The following is a 22,456-nucleotide window of genomic DNA, read 5'->3' as shown; positions in this document are numbered from 1 at the left end:
ACCTGCCCAAAAAAATCAGTGAGGAAAGGAATAAAAAAATTCAATTAATCTTGATACACTTGGACAGGGCATAGAAATAGAACATTATCCAGTACTTTCCTCTTTAAGACTAGAGATGAATGTGTGATTCTGGAACTCAAGATAGCAAGACTGTATTTTCTGAGAAGTCTCTCAATATACAGTTGATCTAGTCAAATAGGAACCCCTACACTATAGAAATCCACATCTGAGCTAGACCCCCTTTACAGTTAATGGAAAGAAACAGGAAATTTGAGGGAGCAATTAATCTCATTCTAAAGTAGGTATCTAAAAATATCTCAAATGAGTCATACCTTAAAAATGTGTATTTCTCTCCATTAAACATAAAAGAATGCCAGACCTCTATCTCAGATGTAGACTACAGTTCTGCATTCATTTCAAGACAAGAAAGACGAATCCTACTGTCTGTACTTATGTTCCCTTAAGTGAGGATAACCGTATTTCTTAATTTGTTAGGAGAATTTTAAGGCATTAGAATGTGTGAATAGTTCAAAGACCTACTTCTCATGGTCCAGGTAGCTGTAACAGAATTTTATTTTTATAATAGCATTTATAAAATAATTCTTACCTCTCAGGGTAGGTATGTTGAGATTATATATATGTGAGATATTTTGTTCTTAATAATACCTGGCTTCATCCATAAGTTTTACAAGTATCAGTCAGCATTATCAGTATTATGCAGCTGTTTCTTAAAATACAAACTAAGGCCAAGTGCTAATTTTCTGATTTCATATTTAATTGCCCAAGTAAATTGCCCAATTTTCCAAAACATTCACCAGCTGGTCCTGCTGATGCACTTAAAAGCTTGATTTGGATCTCCTTGTCCTCACTCATGTATTCTCTTTCTCAGGATCTTTTTCCTCTCAGCTTGAGCTCTACAGTTTTCAGTACTACAGATTCCTTGCTCCCATAACTGAAAGAGTTGCAGTATTCAACAGTTACTGTCTGAAATCTAAACAAATTACCTTTATCAACTTCTTTCAAAATGTTTTATTAGCAATCAATTTAAAACTGAACAAGAGTAAAACTGGGTCTTCTTCTCCCCAGTTGATGGATGGTTCTTAACTTTCTTAATGGTGTATCAAAGCAAAAGAGGAGTAATCTAAGTGTTAATTTATCTCATGATGCCAGGTTAATGCACCTTGCAGCACTGATACCTTATTGCTAATCTTTATTGTTTGAATCTATGAGATCTATGACAACTGATTTAAAAGTTACATTATTGCTGTAAACAGAATAGTAATTATTGTACCAGAAGCTCCAATTAAGAAGTAGACATGCTTCAGACAATTATAGATGGTAGATCTCTAGCAAATTAACCCTAATCTCTGCTGCAGAAAGGCATCCACGGAATTTTACATCTGAAATATAAGTTGCCAGTTTCCGAGATCATCTAAGTTAGACGTGGTGGTTATTTTTTAAACCAGAGAGATCTGTGCCAGAATGCCATTACACTGTTCCAGAATCGTTCTATGGTATCTTACATGTTGACTCTTCCCAGGGCATTATGGCTTGCAGGTGTCTTGCAGATGATACATGTGGACTGTAAAAGCATCATGAAAATCTTCATGACCCAAGAAAGGCAAATGTTGGTGATAAAGCTAGCTGCTAACTTTGTCTGTTTGCACTTACCCTTGATGGTAGGCTATTCTTACAAGTATGCATAAATTATTGGTAATACAACTTATGCTTTGGTACAGTTTTTGCTTATGGGTTACTACTGCTTTATATAAATTGATATACTGCATTTGTTATTTGCAATGTTAGTATTATATATATATATATATATCAACCTAAATGTTGCAAGACTAATATATTTATTTATATTAACCTACGTTCTATGACCAGGGTACTTATAAATATTGTACATGATGAATAACAGTGGAAAAGGGTAGATGTTTATGAAGCTCATAACAAATAGCCTGAGCACAATAACAATGGTTTGACCCATTGCCTAAGAAAAAAAGGCTTGTGAGTTTTCCAGTTGAAAATAATGCTTATGTTCATTAGATTTGTAAATTGCTTTCTTAGAGTAACACAGTACTCCATAACAGAATCCCTGTAGTTAACTGTAGCTATAACCCTAGGTTTCATCACATAGATGCAAATACGTTTTTACACTCGGCCAAAGATGTTTCCTCTCCCTTTTTCGCGACCAGCGCAAACAAGGCGGCAGCCAGAGAAGAATAACGCCAAAAGATCTTCTCTGAGGGACGGCTCCGCTGCCAGCACTTACCACAAAAAGCGAGGCCGCACCTCGCAGGCGTTGAGCCCACACAGGGCAGGCAGCCCTCCTGCCCCACGGGCTGGGCTGGGCCAGGCCGGCCTTTGCCGGGGCTGTGCCGGCAGGGAGGCCGGCGGGCGCTGGGGCGGGCGGCGAGGGGGCCGTTGGGGCGGGCACGCTGAGCTGGCCGTTGAGGTGACCGTTGGGGTGGCCGTTGGGCGGGTGCAGGCAACTGCCAGAGAATCTGGGCTGCCAGCGCTGCCCAGCTGGCCGCTGGCTTTGCTGCGGGCTCTGCAAGAGGGAGCCGCCCCAGGGAACCTCACCAGAAGGCTCCCCCGACAGGTGGCTGTTGTTTCTGGACCAGACGCCTCCTTTTCGGGGGAGGTTTTGTTTTTTTTTTTTGGTTCTTCCCACACATCAAAGCTTCTCCTTCCTCTCTGGGCACGTGGGCCTTTCTGTTGACAACGCTGGAAAGATGTTTTGCTGTCCTGTTTCAAAATCCACTTTCTCCAGGCAGTTGCTACAAGACAGTAAGTAACCACATGTGAAGAAATTTTAAAAATAACCAACTTAAAACCTGATAAGGAAACTACACTTTTGCCTGTGGACCCTCAGGGATAGCGAGGTTCTTTGTCTCAGAATATGGTTAGTTCAAGCATATGACATTCCTCACACGCTGGCCACGGCTGATGGTCAGGTGCTGCTCTCCTAGTGAGGGAGAAGTTAGTCCTGTCTTAGAAGAGGAAATAATATGCTGTTGTCTGTGAACTTTGTAATGTAGGTTAAAGGTATATTGACCACTATAGAGAATGTTTTGAACTGTTTCAACTAAGAGGCAAGTTGGTAAGGAGGACAAATATTGTTGTTGCTACTGCATTTACTTAAGAGAATTTTCAAGGCTCTACTTCCTTGGGTATAAGAGGGTTTAGGCAACTTTGAGTTCCTCTGTTCATAGCATCAGAAACTGTTTCAGCCTGCACTCTGACATATAAGTCTTGACTTCTTACAGCAGGTACACACTCGTGTTTTCCATACTTTCAAGTTTTTTTCCCATTATGTTTCTATTTGTTGTTTATGTATTTTCATCTGAGCTACCTCCCAGCTTCGCCTTCCTGAACTGTATCTAGATGAAAGCTTTTCATTCGGTGCATTCAGATCCCTAGGATCTCATGGATTTACTTTTTGCTCGGGTGAAAAAATATTTTAAGTTTCTCTCACTACTATCCTAAATGAAGGTTTACAATTAAATGTGCTAGTTCCAACAAAGTTTAATCCAGTATAGCACAATATGATTACTGCCTTGTAACATCCCTGTGAGAAAGAGGATATTAGTTGAATAGTTCCTCATTATTATTTCCTGGGGGAGCTGCTCAATATTTCAGACTGCTACCCACTTTTATTTGGACACATTATCTCATTGTTGACTATATATTATTACGGGAAAGCAGATACTTCAGGAATTCTCCAGTCGTCTAATTGTTGAGTGTCAGATTTCTTCAGACCTAAGAGTGGTTGAATGCCAGCAGAATCCACCTGCTTAGCTTCTAACAACTGTAGGAACATTAACCAGGTCTTCTTGGTAGACCTTTTTTACAAAGAAACTGAATGTGGAAAATATATTCTGCAGCCCAACCGAGGAAATTGATGACATTTCTCTCTTTTGTGTCAGGATATTTCTTTCAATGTTATTTCTTGTTTTTCTTCTCCGTATTATTCTTGTTTTAAAACCCTTTCCAAATTAACTGATTGCTATCTGGTTTGCCAGAGTTTTGTATCAATGTCATATAAACCACTTCCAATTACAAATACACATTTCAAGGGTACAGATAAATTACCAGGCATCTCAATTTTGTCACTTTCATCTAGATCCAACAAAAACTTCAGGTTTAATTATTTTTGAGCTACAGCACCTAACCCAGCATTCAGAAGTAGAAATCAAAACTCATGAGTTGGGTGCTGATGTACCTTATCCAATACCTGTAAAGATATATTTCTAGGTTCTCTGAAACAGTCCTGTACCTTCACAGCTGAAGAATGTGAAGTGCTGAATCAATGTCAACTCATTCTGCTTGTTCAAATACACACACACAAATGCAGTTAAGTTTTTCCAACAGTCTTTATATATAAGTCAGGTACTATTGTCTGCATCGTTTCAGTATTAGGTCAAATAATGTATCATTTGTCTTTCTGCATTCAATGTAAACTCAGAATAATCACAGTATTGTTTCTATATCTACTCTAAAGAGATGGCCTGTGTTGTCCTATCTAATTCAGAACAAATTTGTATTGACAAGAGAACGTGAAGTCAGGGATTCAGACACTGATATCAGTGTAGTCTTGGGAGACTCCTGCATCTAACCCATAAGACACATTAAGTACTCAGAAATGCCTGAAAATCTCATTCATTTTTCTTAGACAGTACAGGTTGTATTTATCCTACTTTAATGAATAAATTGAGCTAGCAAGGAATCTTGACTGGTTTCTCCAGACCTACTATATAGTCAATAGAGTAAGATAGGCAGAAGGCGAATCACATTTCAGGACGACTTAATCATCCTCTGGAGATGCTCTACCTTCCTAAACTGTAGAGAAATTATAAGTTATATATAACTTTCGCCCCCTTATTTAAGTGCTTACAGTAAAATGGGATTATTTCAGGTCCAAAGTCTGATTAAAGCCTGCCTCTTTTGGGTTCCTATATGCTTTTATGTAGCTGCCTAATCTGGAAAATTGAAGAGTCTCCTTGTATTATTTTTTAAGAAATACCAACATTTTTCCTTCCATGTTTATTTAGTCTTTATATTTTATATGTATACAGAGAAAAAGATAATTGGCAAACAAAAAACATGCCAAAAATTCACTTGCAGGCAGGATTTATGTTAATCATGTTGTAACATGTTGAAGCTAACATGAGAATTTACTGTAGTATTTATATACATACAGTACATCTACAAGCCACACTGATTTAATTTCCTTTGAAGACATACATAATTTTGTAAGTCCTTGAGTAGTTAACTCACCTATTAAACTGATGTTCTATTTATGGAATAATACAGCACACTCTCTAGCAATATGTGGTCATGTAAAAAAAGACCCTATCACACAGACACAGGAGGAGATAGAGTAAGGTTGCTATGGGAACCTTAGCTCTAAATGATCTGGCTTTTGTTGGCTTAAAATCTCAAACATTGCATTGCATTAATTATGTTTTTGTTGAGTTATTTGCACTGAGTATGAAATTTGTTGGATTGCTGTTTCAGTCTTACATATACGTATGCACCTTTTTAAAAACAAAATGACATGTGTTAGCTAATACAAGAGAAGAAGAACGTGTTTTATCATCAAACTGAATTATGACACTGAAGAAAATATACTCAAGAGATAGGGACAAGATTTCCTTTTTAATCATCTAGCTAAATTTCAGCTGTCACTACCCTCAGTTATTGAATATGGATCATGGATCCTAACAAACTAATATAGCAGAAGCAGCGATAGGAGGGAGCCACAACAAAAGGCAGGAATAGGGTGGCAGCTGTGGGGAAAAAGGGTTGGAGAAATCTCTGATGGAAGCATGGGAGGGATTTTGGTACTGAGAGAGTAGGTGGAAAGAAGCTGAAAACAGGAAATGAATGAAAGGAAAGAGCCAGAGAGAAGGATTTTAGGGAAGACTGAGGGAAGGACAGACAAGAAGTTGAAGGATTGCATTTAGTACAGGAGCCACAGGGAGAAGTGAGACAGAAGTGGATAAATAGACTCTGAAAACAAGGTTGAGTCTCTGGGGAGGAGAAAATGGTAGCGTGATGGGTTGCTATTAAATAAACTGATAAGGACAGTAATAGAACTCAAAATAACCCCAAATTATGAAAATATTGTTAATCAGATCCTACAAATTAGAAATCACAAAAGCATTGTAACCTAGTTTAATATAGATAGAATAAATATTGTTCTAAGGCCTCTTCAAATCTTCTCCTGTATGAAAGCAACAAAATTGCAATAAGAAAGGAAACATTCTGCAGCATCAAATTTCTTTCCAATATGTTTCAAGTGTCATTTGACGATTTTCCTCTTGGAAAACTACTTATGGGTGATGAATAAGATTTAATTTTCTTTTTGTTAAATTATATTATCTATTCTTAAGAAGACTATATTTCATTTGCTGAATTTTCCATAGAATGATTACAATTTTTATTCATCCTTATGGGTGGTAGAGAGTCTGGAATTTTGATGGTGAAAACTGATACAGCACTTTAAAACCTTTCTATGTTGAAAAACAATACATTAAACTTCTATACTACAAGGCAGCAAACAGGGCAGACCTTAATAATAGGTCAGCTCCACTTTAAATGTCCTCATATGGTAACCATAATTTAAACAGTCTGCTAAAATTTCACATTGATTTTGCAATCATAAATCCTTAGTCAAAGTACATATATCTTCAAACTGATGGAAAATTGATTAGTTTTCATATTTTTATTTTATTTAAAATTAAAGAAAACAGTGCTTATGATCTAAGTACCTTTTATAGAAATTTGCAGAATTCAATACATTAAAACAAGAAAAATTAATCACAAGTTACAGGGTTTTCTCAAAAAGAAATAGACATGAATGTCTTCATAATAGTAAAAGGAACAGTACCCTTCTTTTGAGCACTAGTTTGAGTGCTTGATATGCTTACGTATGCTCACAATATGCTTACAGAGTGCTGTGAACCTCATGCTTCCAGAAGAAATAAATAACTACCAAAGCGACTCTCAAGAATTTATAGCAGAAAAGGGAGTGAAACACCATAAGTAGTCTAATCCATTCCAGCAAAAATTTGCAGGCCAATCACATATTGGTTACGTTTATAGTAGTTAAACATCCACTTAGCTTTTGACAAAATCGACAGCGATACTAGTGATGTTTTTATGTGACATGAGTGCGATGTTAAAGGGGCTCCAATGATTTCTGACTGGACTCAGAGTGATAGCAGCTATTCCCTGACCCCATTGTCTTCTGGCCTCTTGGCCTCCTACTTTTAACAGCTACACGTGACTACCTGAAGAACATGACCTGATGGTACCCATTAGGAATAACATACCAATAACAACCAGATTAATCTAATTTTTATACATGCAGCTAATGATAAGGATGATATACACCTGGAATTAATCAAAGACAGATACATAAATGACTGACACTGTCATTTATCAGAGAGCATAAAGATTAGGAGAATCTTTAAAGTTAAAACAAATGCTTGTGATAGACCACTTTATAAAGTGGGACAGCCTGCTAACAAATACTGCAGAACTCACAAATCACTGTAAGTGGGAACATCCCCTCCCACTGAGATGTCCTTATACAGTACAACTGTGAGCACACAAGACAACTCTCATTTCTTTAACCTCCCTTGTCTCACGGCTCATATTGCTTACACTAATCACAGTTCTCCACAGACTCCATCAGGGTCAAGGCTCTACTCCACAAATATTTCTTACCTCTTATTTCACAGGGATTATATGGGAACTATTTTGGTTATCCATACAGTTCTAGAGAAAACTTCATCTTGCCTTGAGACTTCCAAACACATACTCCACTATTTGACAATTACTATATGTGTAACTGAGTATTTCATGCAAACTGGTGCTGTTAGGATATACCTCCATTAAAGAACGTAAATGACATCTTCCAAAATAGCAGTGAACATCTACATCCTTCTAACAGAGGAAACAATGTCTCAGAATGACATTCCTCATCTTGTGGAAATTAGGAAAAAGTCTGTGAAGAGCAAAGAACTTTGGGCTTCTACACAGATATGAAGGTCTTCTTATGCACCTCTGGGACTCGTATTCCAATCTCCTGAGAATCACTAGAAAGCTCTGATGTCACACTATGGTTTTGTCCATTTTCACTGGAACAGTTGGCATGTAGGATCAATAGGGAAAGCATGCAGGTCATACTGACTCTACTAAGACATTAGTCACTGTCGTGTATGACTTCTTAAAACTGAACCAGGAAGTAGGCTGAAAAAATGCATGCTTGATGTTTCACTGTCAGTCTGAGAGAAGCACTTGATTCTACACAGGTTTATCCTAGTCATCATTCTACTATTATTTTCATTGCCAGACCACGTGTTGCAAGCACCTAACACGTGGTGAGGTTAAGGACAGGATTAGTGTACAAAGTGATCTGGATAAATTAAAAGAAATTCTCTAGAACTATCAAGATGAAATGCAGTGAAGACAAATAGAAAATCATATACTTTAGAAGGAGAAATCAAATTAACTAATCCAAACTGAGAGATAGCTGGCTGGGGAACAACAATACAGAAAAAGACCCTGGATTTATATAGTATTATAAATTGACCATGATCTGTCATTTTCTTGAAAAATATTTTAGGGTATATTAAAGGGAATTGCAGTATGTCAGAAGCAGAAGACAGTCATTCTGCTTTATTCAGCTTTGGAGAGACCTATATTAGTACTGCATCCTGTTTTGAATGCCCCACTTTAAAATACAGACAAGTTAAAGAGACTCCAGAGAGATTAAAAATAATAAATGAAAGAAGACTGAAGGTGCTGTAGAAAAGACTGAGAAACACAACAGTAACCTCTCAGTATAGAAAAGTTACTCAAAAGAGCACAGTGAACTCTAATTGAGGTAGGAGAAACTTATTTGTAGAGATTATTCAGGTTAATATTGAAAAACTCCCCACCTTTCTAATACACTATCTGTGGAGACTGAAGATCAGTCTTAAACTGAGATTTTTAAGGGCATATGCCAGTGACATTTTAAGTCTTTACAAATTAACTCTATGCAGAAGGACAAATGAAATGATCCTTTTACATCTTTCAAATCCTGTATTGTGTAGATTCTATTCTTTGCAGTACTGTTATTCCTGCATATGCTCTGACTGGTTCCACTTCACAGATGAGACTGAGTACACAACTGTACTTAACCACTAAAGTACACAGACAGAAGCACATCCATCATCATAGTCCAGATCTCTATCTCCTTTGTACAGTGATAAAGAGGTTTCAGAAATTCTCCTGATTAGAAGGAATCTGTAAGAAAGACTCAGTGTCTCAGACAGCAGCATGAGCAGTAGGGGAGTAAGTCATGCACACTGACCATAGGTAGGTTGTAATGATTTTTTGCCTCTGCTTGCATTATGATTATGATACCTAGTACACAAACCTGACCTTTTTCTTTGCTTTAATATGTATTTTTGCTTGTATATGTACAGGCTAATATTTGCTAGTTTACGTTCCCTTGGTGTAGTTTATTTTATAGACTTGATTCGGGTATATACAGAAGTTTCCTATATAAAACACATAATAACCTTTGCTAAAAGGTTGCCTATAGCTGCTCTGAAACATAAGTATTCTTAAAGCTTTAGACAAATAGGCATCTAACGAAACAGGCAGGGGAAAGGTGATACTCCTCTAAGATGTGTGACTGTTGAAACAATTTAAATTAGATATTTCCTGCTTATTATATGCATTTGTTTTAATTTGACATCTCTACTAACATGAAGATCTTGAGGCTAATGATTATTGACAAAGTATCTCCAAGGATTTCAGCTACAGAACAGCTTCCCTCTCTGATGGGTGTGAGGCCATTATAAAGAAAGACCATCTGCTCCATTTTGTTAGCTGGAAATTAAGGACACATATTTCTTTCCATGTGTGACTGTGAGAGTGACTTCTGTATAACTTCATACAAAGAAAGTTTCAATGTCTATTAAATGTGTTTAAAACTACTTTAGAAGTTGACTTAGACATATTTCCCATTGATTTGAAAAGCAAGACATTAGAGACAGGGTCAGACTCTGTGCACATATGCATAGTACATTTATTTTTATTGTGGTAAAAATTTCTATTATTTTATTTTCCTGATTATATAGTCTTTCATTTTAATATTTTATGCTGTAGATGCATTCATTGTATTATTTTTGTTATTAGATGAAAGACTATTATGTCATACTATTTATAATGACAAATGAAACATTTTGTATTTCTCCTCCTTTAAATCGGTTAGAACTTCTGCTTTTATTAGTAAAATGATTAAAGAGTCACACTGAAAGACAAACAACAAATTTACACTGTTGCCTAATCATAAAGATTGGTTTGCAATCAATAAATGTATTTCATCAGTCTGTATGCAAAAACATATTTCCATTAGAGTATCACCATGAAAATATTACAGAAAAGTTTATTTGAGATTTACAAGGGAGTTGCTTCAGAAAACTTATAGCAAATATTATAAAGTGCGTCAAAATATACTGAAATATCTTTTATACAGACATTTTGATATACACTGGGAAGTATATTCTAAATATCTCAAATCTAATGTATTCTCTTGAGCCTTTCATCTGCTCCTCTTCTAACACTTAGAAAACTACTACCAACACTTTTGCTTATCTTTAGTTAAATCTTTGCCTCAAAATGTGTCATAAAATAATTACCCAACGTACATTATGAAGGAATAATTAAAAATATAATTATCCCAAATTTTTCAGATGGAATAGTTTAAATTTTATTTATAATTGGTCATTTCTTCTTTAGTATGATTCTATGCATACATTTTAAATAATTCTCTTTTATAATGTTTTACTTTTTCTCATGATCATAATTGTAATAATTCTATTTATGAGAGGTCACTGATGTAATGGTTCTGAGCTGTGCACCAAATTCTGTTATTTTTTTCCTCTAGTAAAAATGGCCTTCCAGGTGTACCCAGAACTTGCAAAAAGAAATGTTTATTTCCAAAAGTAATATCTGATGCTGTGTTGTAACTACCAATGCTGACACATCTCTCAATCACCCTTTTATACATATAAATCTCACTTTGATGCTTAATGAGTCATAATTTTTTTAGGCCAACACAGCTGCTTGATCCCACTGTCCAACAAGAGCACTTGATGATTTAAACCAAACTTGCTTCTCTTTCAATGGCTATAGTGCAGTAATGAGTAAGACAGCAGAGCAGATATTTAAGTAACAGCGACAACAAAGAATAACAGGATTTTTATTTTCAAAATAGCAAGAAACTTAATAGGTATGTATTTTTCTCCAACACCACAATATTATGTTCTAAGGTAGGCTGATCAGATTTTAAAAAGTGGTCTCCTTCAAGGAGGGAATTAACAAGCTATCTTTGATACCAAAATGTAACAAAGAACTTTTCCAAATCCTGATGTATTATAAATCCTAGCACATAGACAAATGGTACTCTTCAATTTGGGAATGTTCCTCAAGAGTTAACTACTGTATGTGAGCTATCCTGGGATAGTATCAGGTAAAAAAACCCTAAAATTAAAACATGAGCTTTAATAGCAAGAATGAGACACAGCAAGCACAAGAAGTAAATCTGATTTTGCTTTAACAATGCACAGAGAAAAGACAGGCATCAGGTCATGAGGACAGCAACAAAACTGGTTTTTGTTTCTGTTTTTTTTGTTTTTGTTTTTGTTTTTTTTTTTTAACAAAGGACACAGATTGTGCATCATTAATACATTCAAGGAACATATATATTCTAAGATTTTAGCATTTTACATTCTAACAATACATTCTAAGAACAACAGTGGAAAACACTGAAAAATAATTCAGTCCGTACCCATTATTTTCTGAAAGCTGGGACTGTTAAAAAGCATTGATTTATAGTCTGTAGAATGGGTTCATGGGTTGTAAATAATAAAAAATTATTCAAGGTGCCTATAAATTCCCTTAACCTCTATATGTAATCTGTGCAGCAGTAAAGAAAATTAAGCAATGTACACTACCACAACCACAGAAGCTGCAAAGCAGCAATCCCAATTCAATTTTATTTCATAAGTAAAGAAATACTGTTTCTGTGGAGTAGCCACCTCCATTTTGTTGGCTAACCTTACAAAACAAATAAGAAACAAGAAGTAATTGGAATTAATCAGAAATACAAATGAAAAAAGATGTATTTTTTTTACATAATTTCAGTACTGAATCATCTAAGACACATTCATTAATAACAATTTTTTTCATTGTGGAAAGAGAAGGAAAAATTAGATTTCTAAGGTGAAACAAAAATTCTTTATCATTGCCTAATTGTCAGCTTTTCACTCCACCCAGTGCTATTCCAACAGAGCTGTGCACATTCAAGAGTTTGTAAATTCAGGATCTTAGATGTCCTGTGATTGTCAAATACCCATAGTGGGACTAGTCAACTTCCAGTGGCTGCTAAAGGCCAGGAAGTAATGATTTAGTGCAGTTCATCCCTGGGCTCTTTACTCTGTGAACACAATTAACATTTCCGCTGAGAAGAGAAAGAAAACTTAGTAAATTCTGTATGATCTTCCTCAGCTGGAAGAGGAATGCTAATGTTCACTTTTTCATTGATCACTCAGTTACTTCTTATACATTAAGAAAATTCTCTGGTTCTAAGCAGTTAAGAGGATACTGAAAAGATTTTGTAAGACTTGAGTGCCATCAGTATTGCATTCCCTCATAAATACTTCTCAAATGAAAAAAAAAAAAAAAACAAAAACACTCCAAGGCTGAGAACATACTACTAATAAAAGCTTAATGAAAAACAAACGAACAAGAGAAGTGACTACATATTATTCTCTTGCATCCTTCAAGAGCTTCAAAATACAGGAAAAAAAGAACATTGCAGTGAGATGTAATTTTGGGGCAGCTCTTCTCCATAAAAAATTAGATGTTAAATTATCAATCAAAAAGTCTAAAATCAACCATGCATCTGGACGAATACTGATAACTCCTTCCCTCATCATTTCTACTTTAAAAGGCATTGTAATCTATACAGTGTCTCAGTTCACTAAGACTTTGAAGATATATTTGATGCCTTGACTTGATCAACAAAAGCATACTATTGTGTATCAAACATTTATTCGAATAACTCATAACCCTTAGTTTTTAAAAAATTGTGAAGAATTGGGTAGACCTGAAGAAGTCTGGTCTCAACTGTCAATAGGAACTTGTTTTTGTGGATTAATGCTGTAACCTTCGCAGTAAACCCTCTGTCTAGACAATGCCCTTCTGAGATACAATAGCATATTTTCTTTAAATTATTTATAGATTTTTGGGGGGGTTTTGTTGTTTTTTTACTATTAGGTTTCTAGTAAAATGATGGTCTTCTGGTTTCTGTATAATTAGCTTGCACCGATTTTTCCCAGTTGTTTCCTTTGAATTTTGTTACTACTGAGACAAGAATATTTTGTGATCCCTCTTTCTGAAGAAGTCTTTTTTCTAAGAAGCTTTTGAAAGTGGAGATATGTAGGTTTGTCAGCATTGTTCCAGCGTTTGGAATTCTAATTGCTTGTTAAGTGTGAGGTAGCATTTGGGGAGCAGGATGATGTGTCCTGTGTGTCTTCCTCCAGGCCAGCTCTGCACTCTTCTCTGCTTCTTTTTACTTCTTGCTTGTGTAAAAATGGAGCGGTCACATCTAAGGTATTTTTAAACACATTAGCTTATGAATATGGGTGGTATCCACATAGAAAATTCAGGAATGAAAATAACAAATGTAAAAGACAAATGAAAACAAGTAATTTTCCTCTCTCTAGTATTTTCATATGCTCTAGGTACTTGGAATTTACCTAATGTAGGACTTTAGCCTGCAAACTCTTAAATTCAAGCATTTTTGGAAGCTCACTTTTCAGGGATTAGTCATTTTAGAAACGAAGTGCTTTAAATTAGACATAAAAATTCCTTGATTCTGCACTAGAAGTGGGGTCAGTAGAGTTCCAGAAGGAACCCGTCCAAGAAGGGAGTATTTGGTTTTCCCTAACTCTAGACTGTCATAATTTATCATCCAGTTTTTAAAGGATGAATGGTTTTGGTAGTTAGGCTTCACAAGAAATCTTTTTAAAATGTAAAACATTACATGCTAAAAAAAGGGCTTCTGAATTTTAAAAGTCAAGTATACCCGAGGCCATGACATGCAATTTCTGTACAGTTGGCTTAGCAATGCTATAAGTTTTGCGGAATCTAAGTTCTGGATTTAATTTTATGACTGATGAGAATTCGTGAGCCCTTTGTAGCCTCTGCCCGAGCGGGAGCGAGGTGAGAGACCAGCGGGCCCCAGTCCTGCGCTATGGACTCCCGCACTTCCAGGTTCATTCATTTTAGGCAGTCCGATCCACCTCCTCACCTCCCCAAAGCCGCTGCCTCCGAGCTGATCAAGGGGGGAGCGGGAGAGCCCGAAGCATTACCGGGCGCAGCCCTACTGCGGCCATTTTATCGTCTGGGGGCCGGGGAAGCCGCCGGCTCCCGCTGCGGGTGGCGGGCGAGCCGGGGGTCTCGGCAGGGAAGCGCCGGTGAGGCCCCGCCGCGCCGTTCATGGAGGAGAGGGGCGGCAGCGCGGCGCGCACCGTTTCCTCGTCCTCGCCGTGCGCTCGGAGGCGCCTCCGGCGGAGTCCCGGCCAGGCCCGGCTTCCCCACCGGGCGCCATCGGCGGCTGCTGGGCCAGGCCCGGCTGGCGACCGCTCGGGGGGCCGCCGGTGGCGGACGCGGTGAGGGAGGAGCGGGCGCGCTGCCTCCGCTTCTTCCTGCACGGCGGCCGGAAGGCAGCGCGGCCCGGGCCGCCGTGAGGGGAGCGGGAGAGGGCCGGGCCTCGGCGGCGGCGCCGCCGCTGCGGGTCACCCAGCCTTCCGCAGTGGGGGTGGGCGGCGGAGCGCGCAGGCCGGGGGAAGGGCCAGGCCCCGCCGCCTCTCTGGGCGATGGTGTGAGGGAGCGAGGCTCGGCAGGAGGAAGATGGCCGGTGGCGGCGGCGGCGGCGGCTGCAGAGACAGCTTGTTTCTGGAAGGTGCGTGCATGGCTGAGGGGGGGGGAATGTGGCCCGTGGGCTGCGTTTCCCTTCTGGCAACCAGTAAGGGGCACGGTACAGACTGGGGAATGGGGGAGGCGGGCGTGTGTGTGCATCTGGGGGGGGGGGGGGGGGGGGGGGGGGGAATGGGTCCCCTTTGGGGGACGGCGACAATGAGAGGTGGCTTCGTGGTGGGGGAAGGGTGGGTGCCGTGAGGGGTGGTGGTTTGATTTGGTGAAAAGAGACCTGCTTTTGAGGGAGGGGTTAGTGAGGGTGATTTGATTTCTTACTCTTTTCATTTCTTTCTTTCTTTGAATGTTCTGAGGCTTTGGAAGTGCAGTGTTTTCTTTGTAGGGTCGGAGCACCGAGAGCAGCCGGGGCTCGGTGCAGGAGGGCCGGTTTTGCAGCGGGAGGAATCCTCTCTCGGAGGGGCGGTGGGCTGGTGGGCGGCCGGGCAAGGTTAGCACTAGGTGAGGAGGGGAAGCGAGGATTGCTGTGCCGCCTCCCCGCTGCATTTCCCTGCCTTTAGTCTGCTCCCAGGCCCCGGCCTAGCACGTACCCTTTCCCCCCACCATAAAATGAGTCTTGTCGGCTTCTAAAATGCTACTTTAAAGGTTTGGGGCTGAGGTTAGTTTGGGGAGAGGGATCATTCTTACATTTGTGGTAAGAAGATGATGATGAATCGATCAGCTGCAACTGAAATAAACCTTTAGCGTTTGTAAAGCCTTGACTACTTTATGTGACGTATAGGTTTAGTGGGTTTATTACTGTAAAGCTCCTAATTATAATGCAGAAAGTCTCCTGAAATTGGAATATCTTTAACTGTTGAGCCTTTACAGTTTCACCGATTTAAAAAAAAAAATCTGCTATTGTAGTCTTGCAAAATTGCTGTAAGCACATATCCTGATGACATAGGCCAATAGTCTGCTAAATTCTCCTAAATTACCATGTTGATAACGAAGAAAAATGTATGCTAATTAAATAAATTACTCTTCATAAGTACAGTTTTTCAAGTCAGGGTTAAGTTTATCATTGGAGATTTTGCAGTACCTATATTATGCAGAACATACCTCTTGCAGATTTTCTGTTGCTGCAGAATGTTGGGTTTTGTTTTTTATTACTAGATGTTCTGGAATAGAAGTACTGTGTGAACAAAATGTTTTGAATCATTAATCTTAAATTCTGATGCTCAGAAACTCTTTCTGGTTAATAACAGCTGTCATGTTGCCTCTCTTCTACCTTTAAAGTGTTTGGTGTTGAAATGCAGATGCACCATTTTTTCCTGAACTCTCCACAGAATATAGTGAGGTTTGTGCAGACAACTAGAAGTGTCAGGGTGATGACTAGTCACTGTCTTCTGTGTGCACCTTGGATACTTGCTGGTTGGACAGGTGGCTAAGAAAAGACAAATTTCATATGCAACACCCACATGTTTTTTACTTATGAGATCTCTTTCCAACAGCAGGACCAACACCACGCTGGATAGCATCCCCATTTGAAGCTTCAGTGGTCCACTATTGGTGGATTATGAGCTGGTTTGAATTTCCTCAGTATTTGTGGACGTGTTAATTTTAGGACTGATTATGGGTGTGCACTCTCACACACTCTTAGGGTTTCTATCACATGTGAAGAAAATCTAATGTAGTGGTGGTGACAAAAAATTTCTGAGGGTGGTCCAATTCCAAATGGGATGATAGTAGTATAGCAGTTCTAGGAAGAGCTGGTGAACTTTGTACTGATTTGAAGCAAAGGAAAAAGAAGGTTTTCAGATGTTGGTTCTTATTAGGCATGTTGATTTTATAGGAAAAAGTAAAGGCACAGAATATATATACCTGTGGGGTTTTTTGGCAGTCTGTAATCTGGAAATATATAGTGGCACATTAGATCAACCTAATGGTAGAACCACCATTATCCAAAGTCAAGACAAGCATGAGTGCCAGACTTGTGAAACAAGAATAACCTGGACAAAAATGGGGACAAAAATGTACAGAGTAGGAAGTGTGGCAACTTTTATTGTAAGATGATGTTTAATACATGAGCCTAGAGTCATATCTGTAACTGAGTGTGTATATTTCATGGACTCTGCTGAAATCTCTGTAAGGAACAACCAAAAATTGTTTACTTGGTGGTTTTGGAAGTGTTACATTGGAGGCTGGTAGAGGGGAGGATGACTCCTTTGTCCATCCCTGCTGTTAATGAGCAAAACAAATGAATTATGGAACAAGTGGATGCTAGATCTGTCATTAATTGAACTCAGTCTAATGGAAACTGTGCTGTGTACCTATATATGTGTATGTATATATACACAGAAGCTTCTGTTGCTGTCACGCTTATGTTCATTATCAGTTAGACTTAAGATAAACATACAGTTAAATGAAATTAAGTGCTCTTAAGTATGATAGTTTTTCGGAATTTTGGTTTTGATTCCACATGCCCAGTAAGATACTGCTTTTCTCTCATTTGGAGTAACAGATGTTACTATGAAGAAATATGGCAGTCATTCCGCTGTTAAAGTGCTTCCTTTTAATATTTTTATTATTTTGTTCTCCAATAAAAACAAAATGGTCTTTCTGGAAGGGTGTTCCTTGAGTGATTTATCTGTTGCCTTTCTGGTAATGCTGTTCTTGAACACAGTGATTCATACTAGTACATGGTTTTTGTCCAGTTTTGCGTATCTAATGTGTCATCATTTTTTATACTGTGTTGTATAGACTGTTTTATGGAAAATGTGAAAAGGATCCCTAGAACTATAATGTTTGACTCTTTTTAAAGCTTCGTTTGTTACCATTCTGTAACGGTGCTAATAGTTGATATACATCATATACATTGATATACATGACTTGCGTGTTTACTTTTCTTGAAATGTTAGGACTGTTAGAATTCAGAATTGTGGAAAATACCTTATTTTTGTTATTTAAGCTAGTTTTCAAGTTAAATGGGTAAAAACTTTTCTCTTGTTCTCTAAATTTACTTTCCTACAGTAAGGTTTCAAAGTTATGGCCAGAATATGCAGAAATTCACACTAACAAAGTAGTCCTGTTGCATGGGAATTCTTCCCTGATTTGGAAGAGTAGAAATTTAGTGATTAGAGATTTCCATGTGCAGGAATTCCTGTGTTACTCTATTGACAGTCACACCTCAAATATAAAGCAATGGTAAGCAAATTTATTTGGATTTAGAATAGAGGGTTGTTCAACATGTAGGGATAGAGACGAATGTTGATCATCACCCCTGGAGAAAAATTGTGGCAACTCCTGTTGCATTGTGCCTCCTTCGGTATTACTGAGTTGCAAGGAAATTGTAATTTCTTTTTTTCAGCCTTAAATTTGAAGTTTCCCTATGTTTGTGCAGTAGATAACAGGCAAACTTTAAAATATTCCTAAATGCATGTATTTTCCAAAAGAAAGGAGAAATGGTTTATTCCTTCCTCTTTTTATTTTTTTAGTCTCATGGTGGTTACAGTAGTGATACTGAGAACCAATATTGAAGTTTCTTTTTGAGGACCTCCCTTCTAAGGAACGTTGCCAATACCTACCTTCAGAGCTGCTGAGAGATTTCAATGCAGTCGTGGCAGGAATTTGTTCAATTTTCATTCCATTTTCTTGGCTACAGGTTTCCTAATAACACTAGAGAAAACTATGTGGACTACCCATTAGCAGCTGCAGAAGAAACTTCACAGTTGTCTGCCAGAGGACTCTAGAAGACTGCTTTGTTTTTCATTCAGCTCAGGTGTAAAGAATTGTCTTCAACAAAGCAAGGGTTGGAGACCTGTGTATTGTCTTAAAGGCAGATGAGATTCTGGAGTGGTATAGAAACACACAGTATTTGTATATTAGTGTAGAGACATAGAGTTGTCATTTAAGTGATGGTCAGCCTTTTTTGCCTTTTTTTTTTTCCCTTCTTTAAATCATACTAAGAAATCTCTGACTGCAGTAATACAAATTAGTAGGGCAGAGTGGAGTTTATATTCAGACAAAATACTTGAAAATTGTTGTAATTGTCTCTGAAGCACTCTCTGACACTTTGTTTATGTCCTAGTGGAGGTAAGTGTTAGTTTTAAAATGAAGGGAAGGGTTGTTTCAGTTATTGTTCACCTGTGTCTTTATCATAATCCAAACTCCTGCTTTATGCTGTTGATTCCTTCTCTGGTTTGCATTGGACCCATCAGTGTCCAGACGTGTTCTGTTCCTTTCTTCTCTTTCTCTTGAGAGTAGTTTTCTATCTGAAAGTGGGAAATTCATGACTCTTCCATGGCTTGCCTATGTCTCCCAGTCCTCTGACCTATTCAGAATTTCTTTCCAGCACTGTGTATTGTCTTCTCAGACCTTTGTTCAGCTGTCGTTTCCAGTGGTTTTAAGCATAAGAAACATTCTCATTGACTCCAATGACAGATTATTTTCTAGTCATGAAACCCACTTGTTGACTTTGCTGAGAAATAGTTCTCAAGTTGAACCTATCTTCTTACTTCCTTATTTTTTGTGCCAGTCTAACTTGGGTGATAGGTGGCATGAAATATTAAGAAAGACAGGCTGCTTCTTAAAATTTGTAGAAAGATACTAAAAATAAATGTAATTTATTTATTAATGCTCTATAAATGTGTTGTAATATGCTTGGTAGTGCATTCTAAAATAATAGCTTGTGCCGAAGTCCTCTTCCACATCATCACCTTCTGTTTAATTTTGATAGGTAGGATTCTAGCTTATCATCTGCTTTCTGAGTTGAAAAACATCTGTGTGCAGCTTTCTGGTTTTCATTATAGAGGCATTTATTATTTGGTAGTTTTTCCTAAGTAGCTGCTGCTATAGTAATTTTGCACAAAGTGGGATGTAGAAGCTGCAGGTATAGAAGTAACTATCTTTTGTGGGATGCCTCATTTGTTATTTTCTGGCGCTTGGATTTGGTAGGAAAGCACTACTCTTTCCTTGGAAAAAGTACAGAAATTCTACTGGTTTTTAGTGGCCTCAAAAGTAAATTAAATTGAGAATGTTCCTAGAAGATATCCTTACACTCTTCTTTATGTAAGTCTGAATACAAAAGTAGTAGTAATAACATCAGTATGTGTCTTGATAGCAAGCATAAACCAACATTTTGCAAATGTCTTGCTTGCACAGATACTTTTACGATGAGTCTATTTGGATATTTTAGTCTTTTGCTTCTTGTTTATGTACAAGGATAAAACATAATGGATTATTTATTGTAATGGTTTCAACAACAACTTTGGCTTTTATTACTGTTGTTGGTGGAAGACTATGCATTGATTTCAGTGCAGTATCAGATTTCACCTTTTGTATAGAGTTTTAGCTGTGTCTCTTAGTTGAGGTAACTGAGGGATGTCAGGGTGTTTTGTGTTGTAGCAGATCCTATAAAGTGAGACTAATCACCAAGCTCACTACTTTTAAATACTGTTTTCTAAGAATATGAGGGTTTTTTGAGTTACCTCTCACAATTTTGTCTCCTCCCTTCCCATTAATAGCTATGAAACCCTTTTGTTTGCAGAGGAGTAGAGATCTCACAGGTAAATAGCTAGAAATTTTGTGAAACTTGCCCACTTCCATAAAACAGAGAAGTCAGAATTAGTGTCCCTGAAGCAAAGGTTTCAGCGTTGCCTCAGCACGGCTTGGTTTGCTGCTGAGCAGTGTTAGTACATACAGTGGCTGAGCGGTCAGGGGTCAGGGCAGCTGGGGGATGCTGTACACAGCACAGTGTGTGTGTGTGTTGCAGAAAGGAGTGGAAGAGTGTATAGAGTAGCTTAAGATAGTGCAGGAGGCAGAGAAAACAAGATAAAAATGGAGCTGTTGTGGTGGGGCAGGCTGTAGAGTTAAAGGGAACAAATTCTTTTTTGGGGAAAAAGGCAAATGTAATTCTTCTCTTAACTTGGTTGTTCTGAAAGGCACTTCAGTTGGAGGGGAGGGAAGCAGATTTGGAAAGTTCCTTTATTTTGGCCCATGATTTAGCACCTATTTGGCTTCAATTTGGAGGGTTTTTTTAAGGTAGGGATATTCTTACATAGGTTGAAATCTGTCTGATGCTCTGTACTTGATTACGTCTTGCTTAAAAAAAGAAAATTAGAGCACTAGTAAAAATATTACTGTTCATATTCATTATATAGAATTAAGCCTGGTGGTAATTTTATTTTACACATTTAATTCTTAAAAACATGTGTTGTTAAAATTCCTCTTACTGTGTTTGACAGCCTAGCATGTGAAACATTTTCAGGTGAAGCTGATCTTAAGCTGTGGTGAAGCCAAAGTTGGTGACTTGTGTTGGCCTAGTCAGTTGCTTATGACTGTCGTGTTCACAGGAGTAAATGGCACTTCCTAATGGGTGCCCAGCAGCCTGTGTTGATGGGTATCATGACACAAAAATAATAACCTGGCAATCTTTATTGCCCTGATCCTTCACTAATATGAGATAAAAAATGTTTTCCATTCTGCTGCTGAGGCCACAAAATTTCATTTCCTTTAGGAAATGTGAAAAAGATAACCAGTTCTTAAAGAATGAGTTAAAATCAAATGGTCTATTTTTAATCATTAAATCACTGCCTAATTCAGTGACACATGTTTGGGTTGGAAGCTTTTTTTGAGAACTACTAACATATTACAAGTAGAGCTTACTGGTTCATTAGTACATAGACACATTTGTGAGATGTCTTTTGAGTACTTCAAATAGAATGTCGTAAAAGTACTGAAAACTTATTTAATTTTCTTGTATGGTGTAGTCTCCCTGCACAGAACTGGGGATTGTGCCAAATGGAATTCAGTCTCTGAATTACAGTCTAGAATAAATCAGAATACAGAATGGCTAATGGTTATTTAGATACTGTAGCTAACAGGAATAATTAAGAGCAAATAACTTTTGGGAAGTTGTTTTGTTTTTATTTATGGTGTAATGTCTGCTACAAGTTAAATAGCATTTTGGCAATGATATTGTTTGAATAACTTTTTTCTAAGTAATCTGTGGAAGGAGTTATGCTCAAATATATGAGGATAGTTGGTTATTAAAAGGGTTGTAGTAAATGCATGAGTAGTGATGTCTTGTAGTTAATGTACACTAGCAATTTGCAGTGTGGATATCAAATTTGAAAATAATGCTTTCAAAATAAACTGTCCAAAGAATAGTAAAATGATGAAGGTGCAATGCTATTGTCTTGTACAGAGTAATGATAAATTGGCTGTATGGATTCCCTAAAGCAGTGAACTGTGATGTTGCTGCTTTTATCTTATCATGCTGCGACTCCATTTTGGATGTAAAACTGCATGCCAAGTATTTATTGGTTCTCTTTACAAGGCTTAAGATTATTAACTGGTTTGGGCGTAGGGACTAACAGAACATTATTAACTGATTAGAGGGAGTTATGTGTTGCAGCTGTGCTGCTTTTAGGGCTCACTGCTGCAGGTGGGGGAGAGGGAGGGGTCT

The 22,456-nt window shown here is 37.9% G+C and overlaps 1 protein-coding gene across 2 annotated transcripts in view; it reads left to right on the top strand.

The window, feature by feature from the left end:
* Positions 1-14,455: 14,455 nt before the first annotated feature.
* SENP6 (SUMO specific peptidase 6) overlaps positions 14,456-22,456 on the top strand; it is an 82,244-nt gene continuing 74,243 nt past the window's right edge. For both annotated transcript variants that reach the window (XM_033002733.2, XM_033002732.2), the window contains exon 1: positions 14,456-15,040. In XM_033002733.2, the coding sequence (XP_032858624.2) occupies positions 14,989-15,040 (52 nt within the window). In that variant the 5' untranslated portion in view covers positions 14,456-14,988. The remainder of the gene's footprint in view (positions 15,041-22,456) is intronic.

This window comes from Tyto alba, unplaced genomic scaffold (genome assembly GCF_018691265.1).
Source record: "Tyto alba isolate M040663 unplaced genomic scaffold, T.alba_DEE_v4.0 Super-Scaffold_40, whole genome shotgun sequence".
NCBI lineage: Eukaryota > Metazoa > Chordata > Aves > Strigiformes > Tytonidae > Tyto > Tyto alba.
Note: the sequence above shows the minus strand (reverse complement) of the source record. Positions and strands in the feature narration are given on the sequence as shown.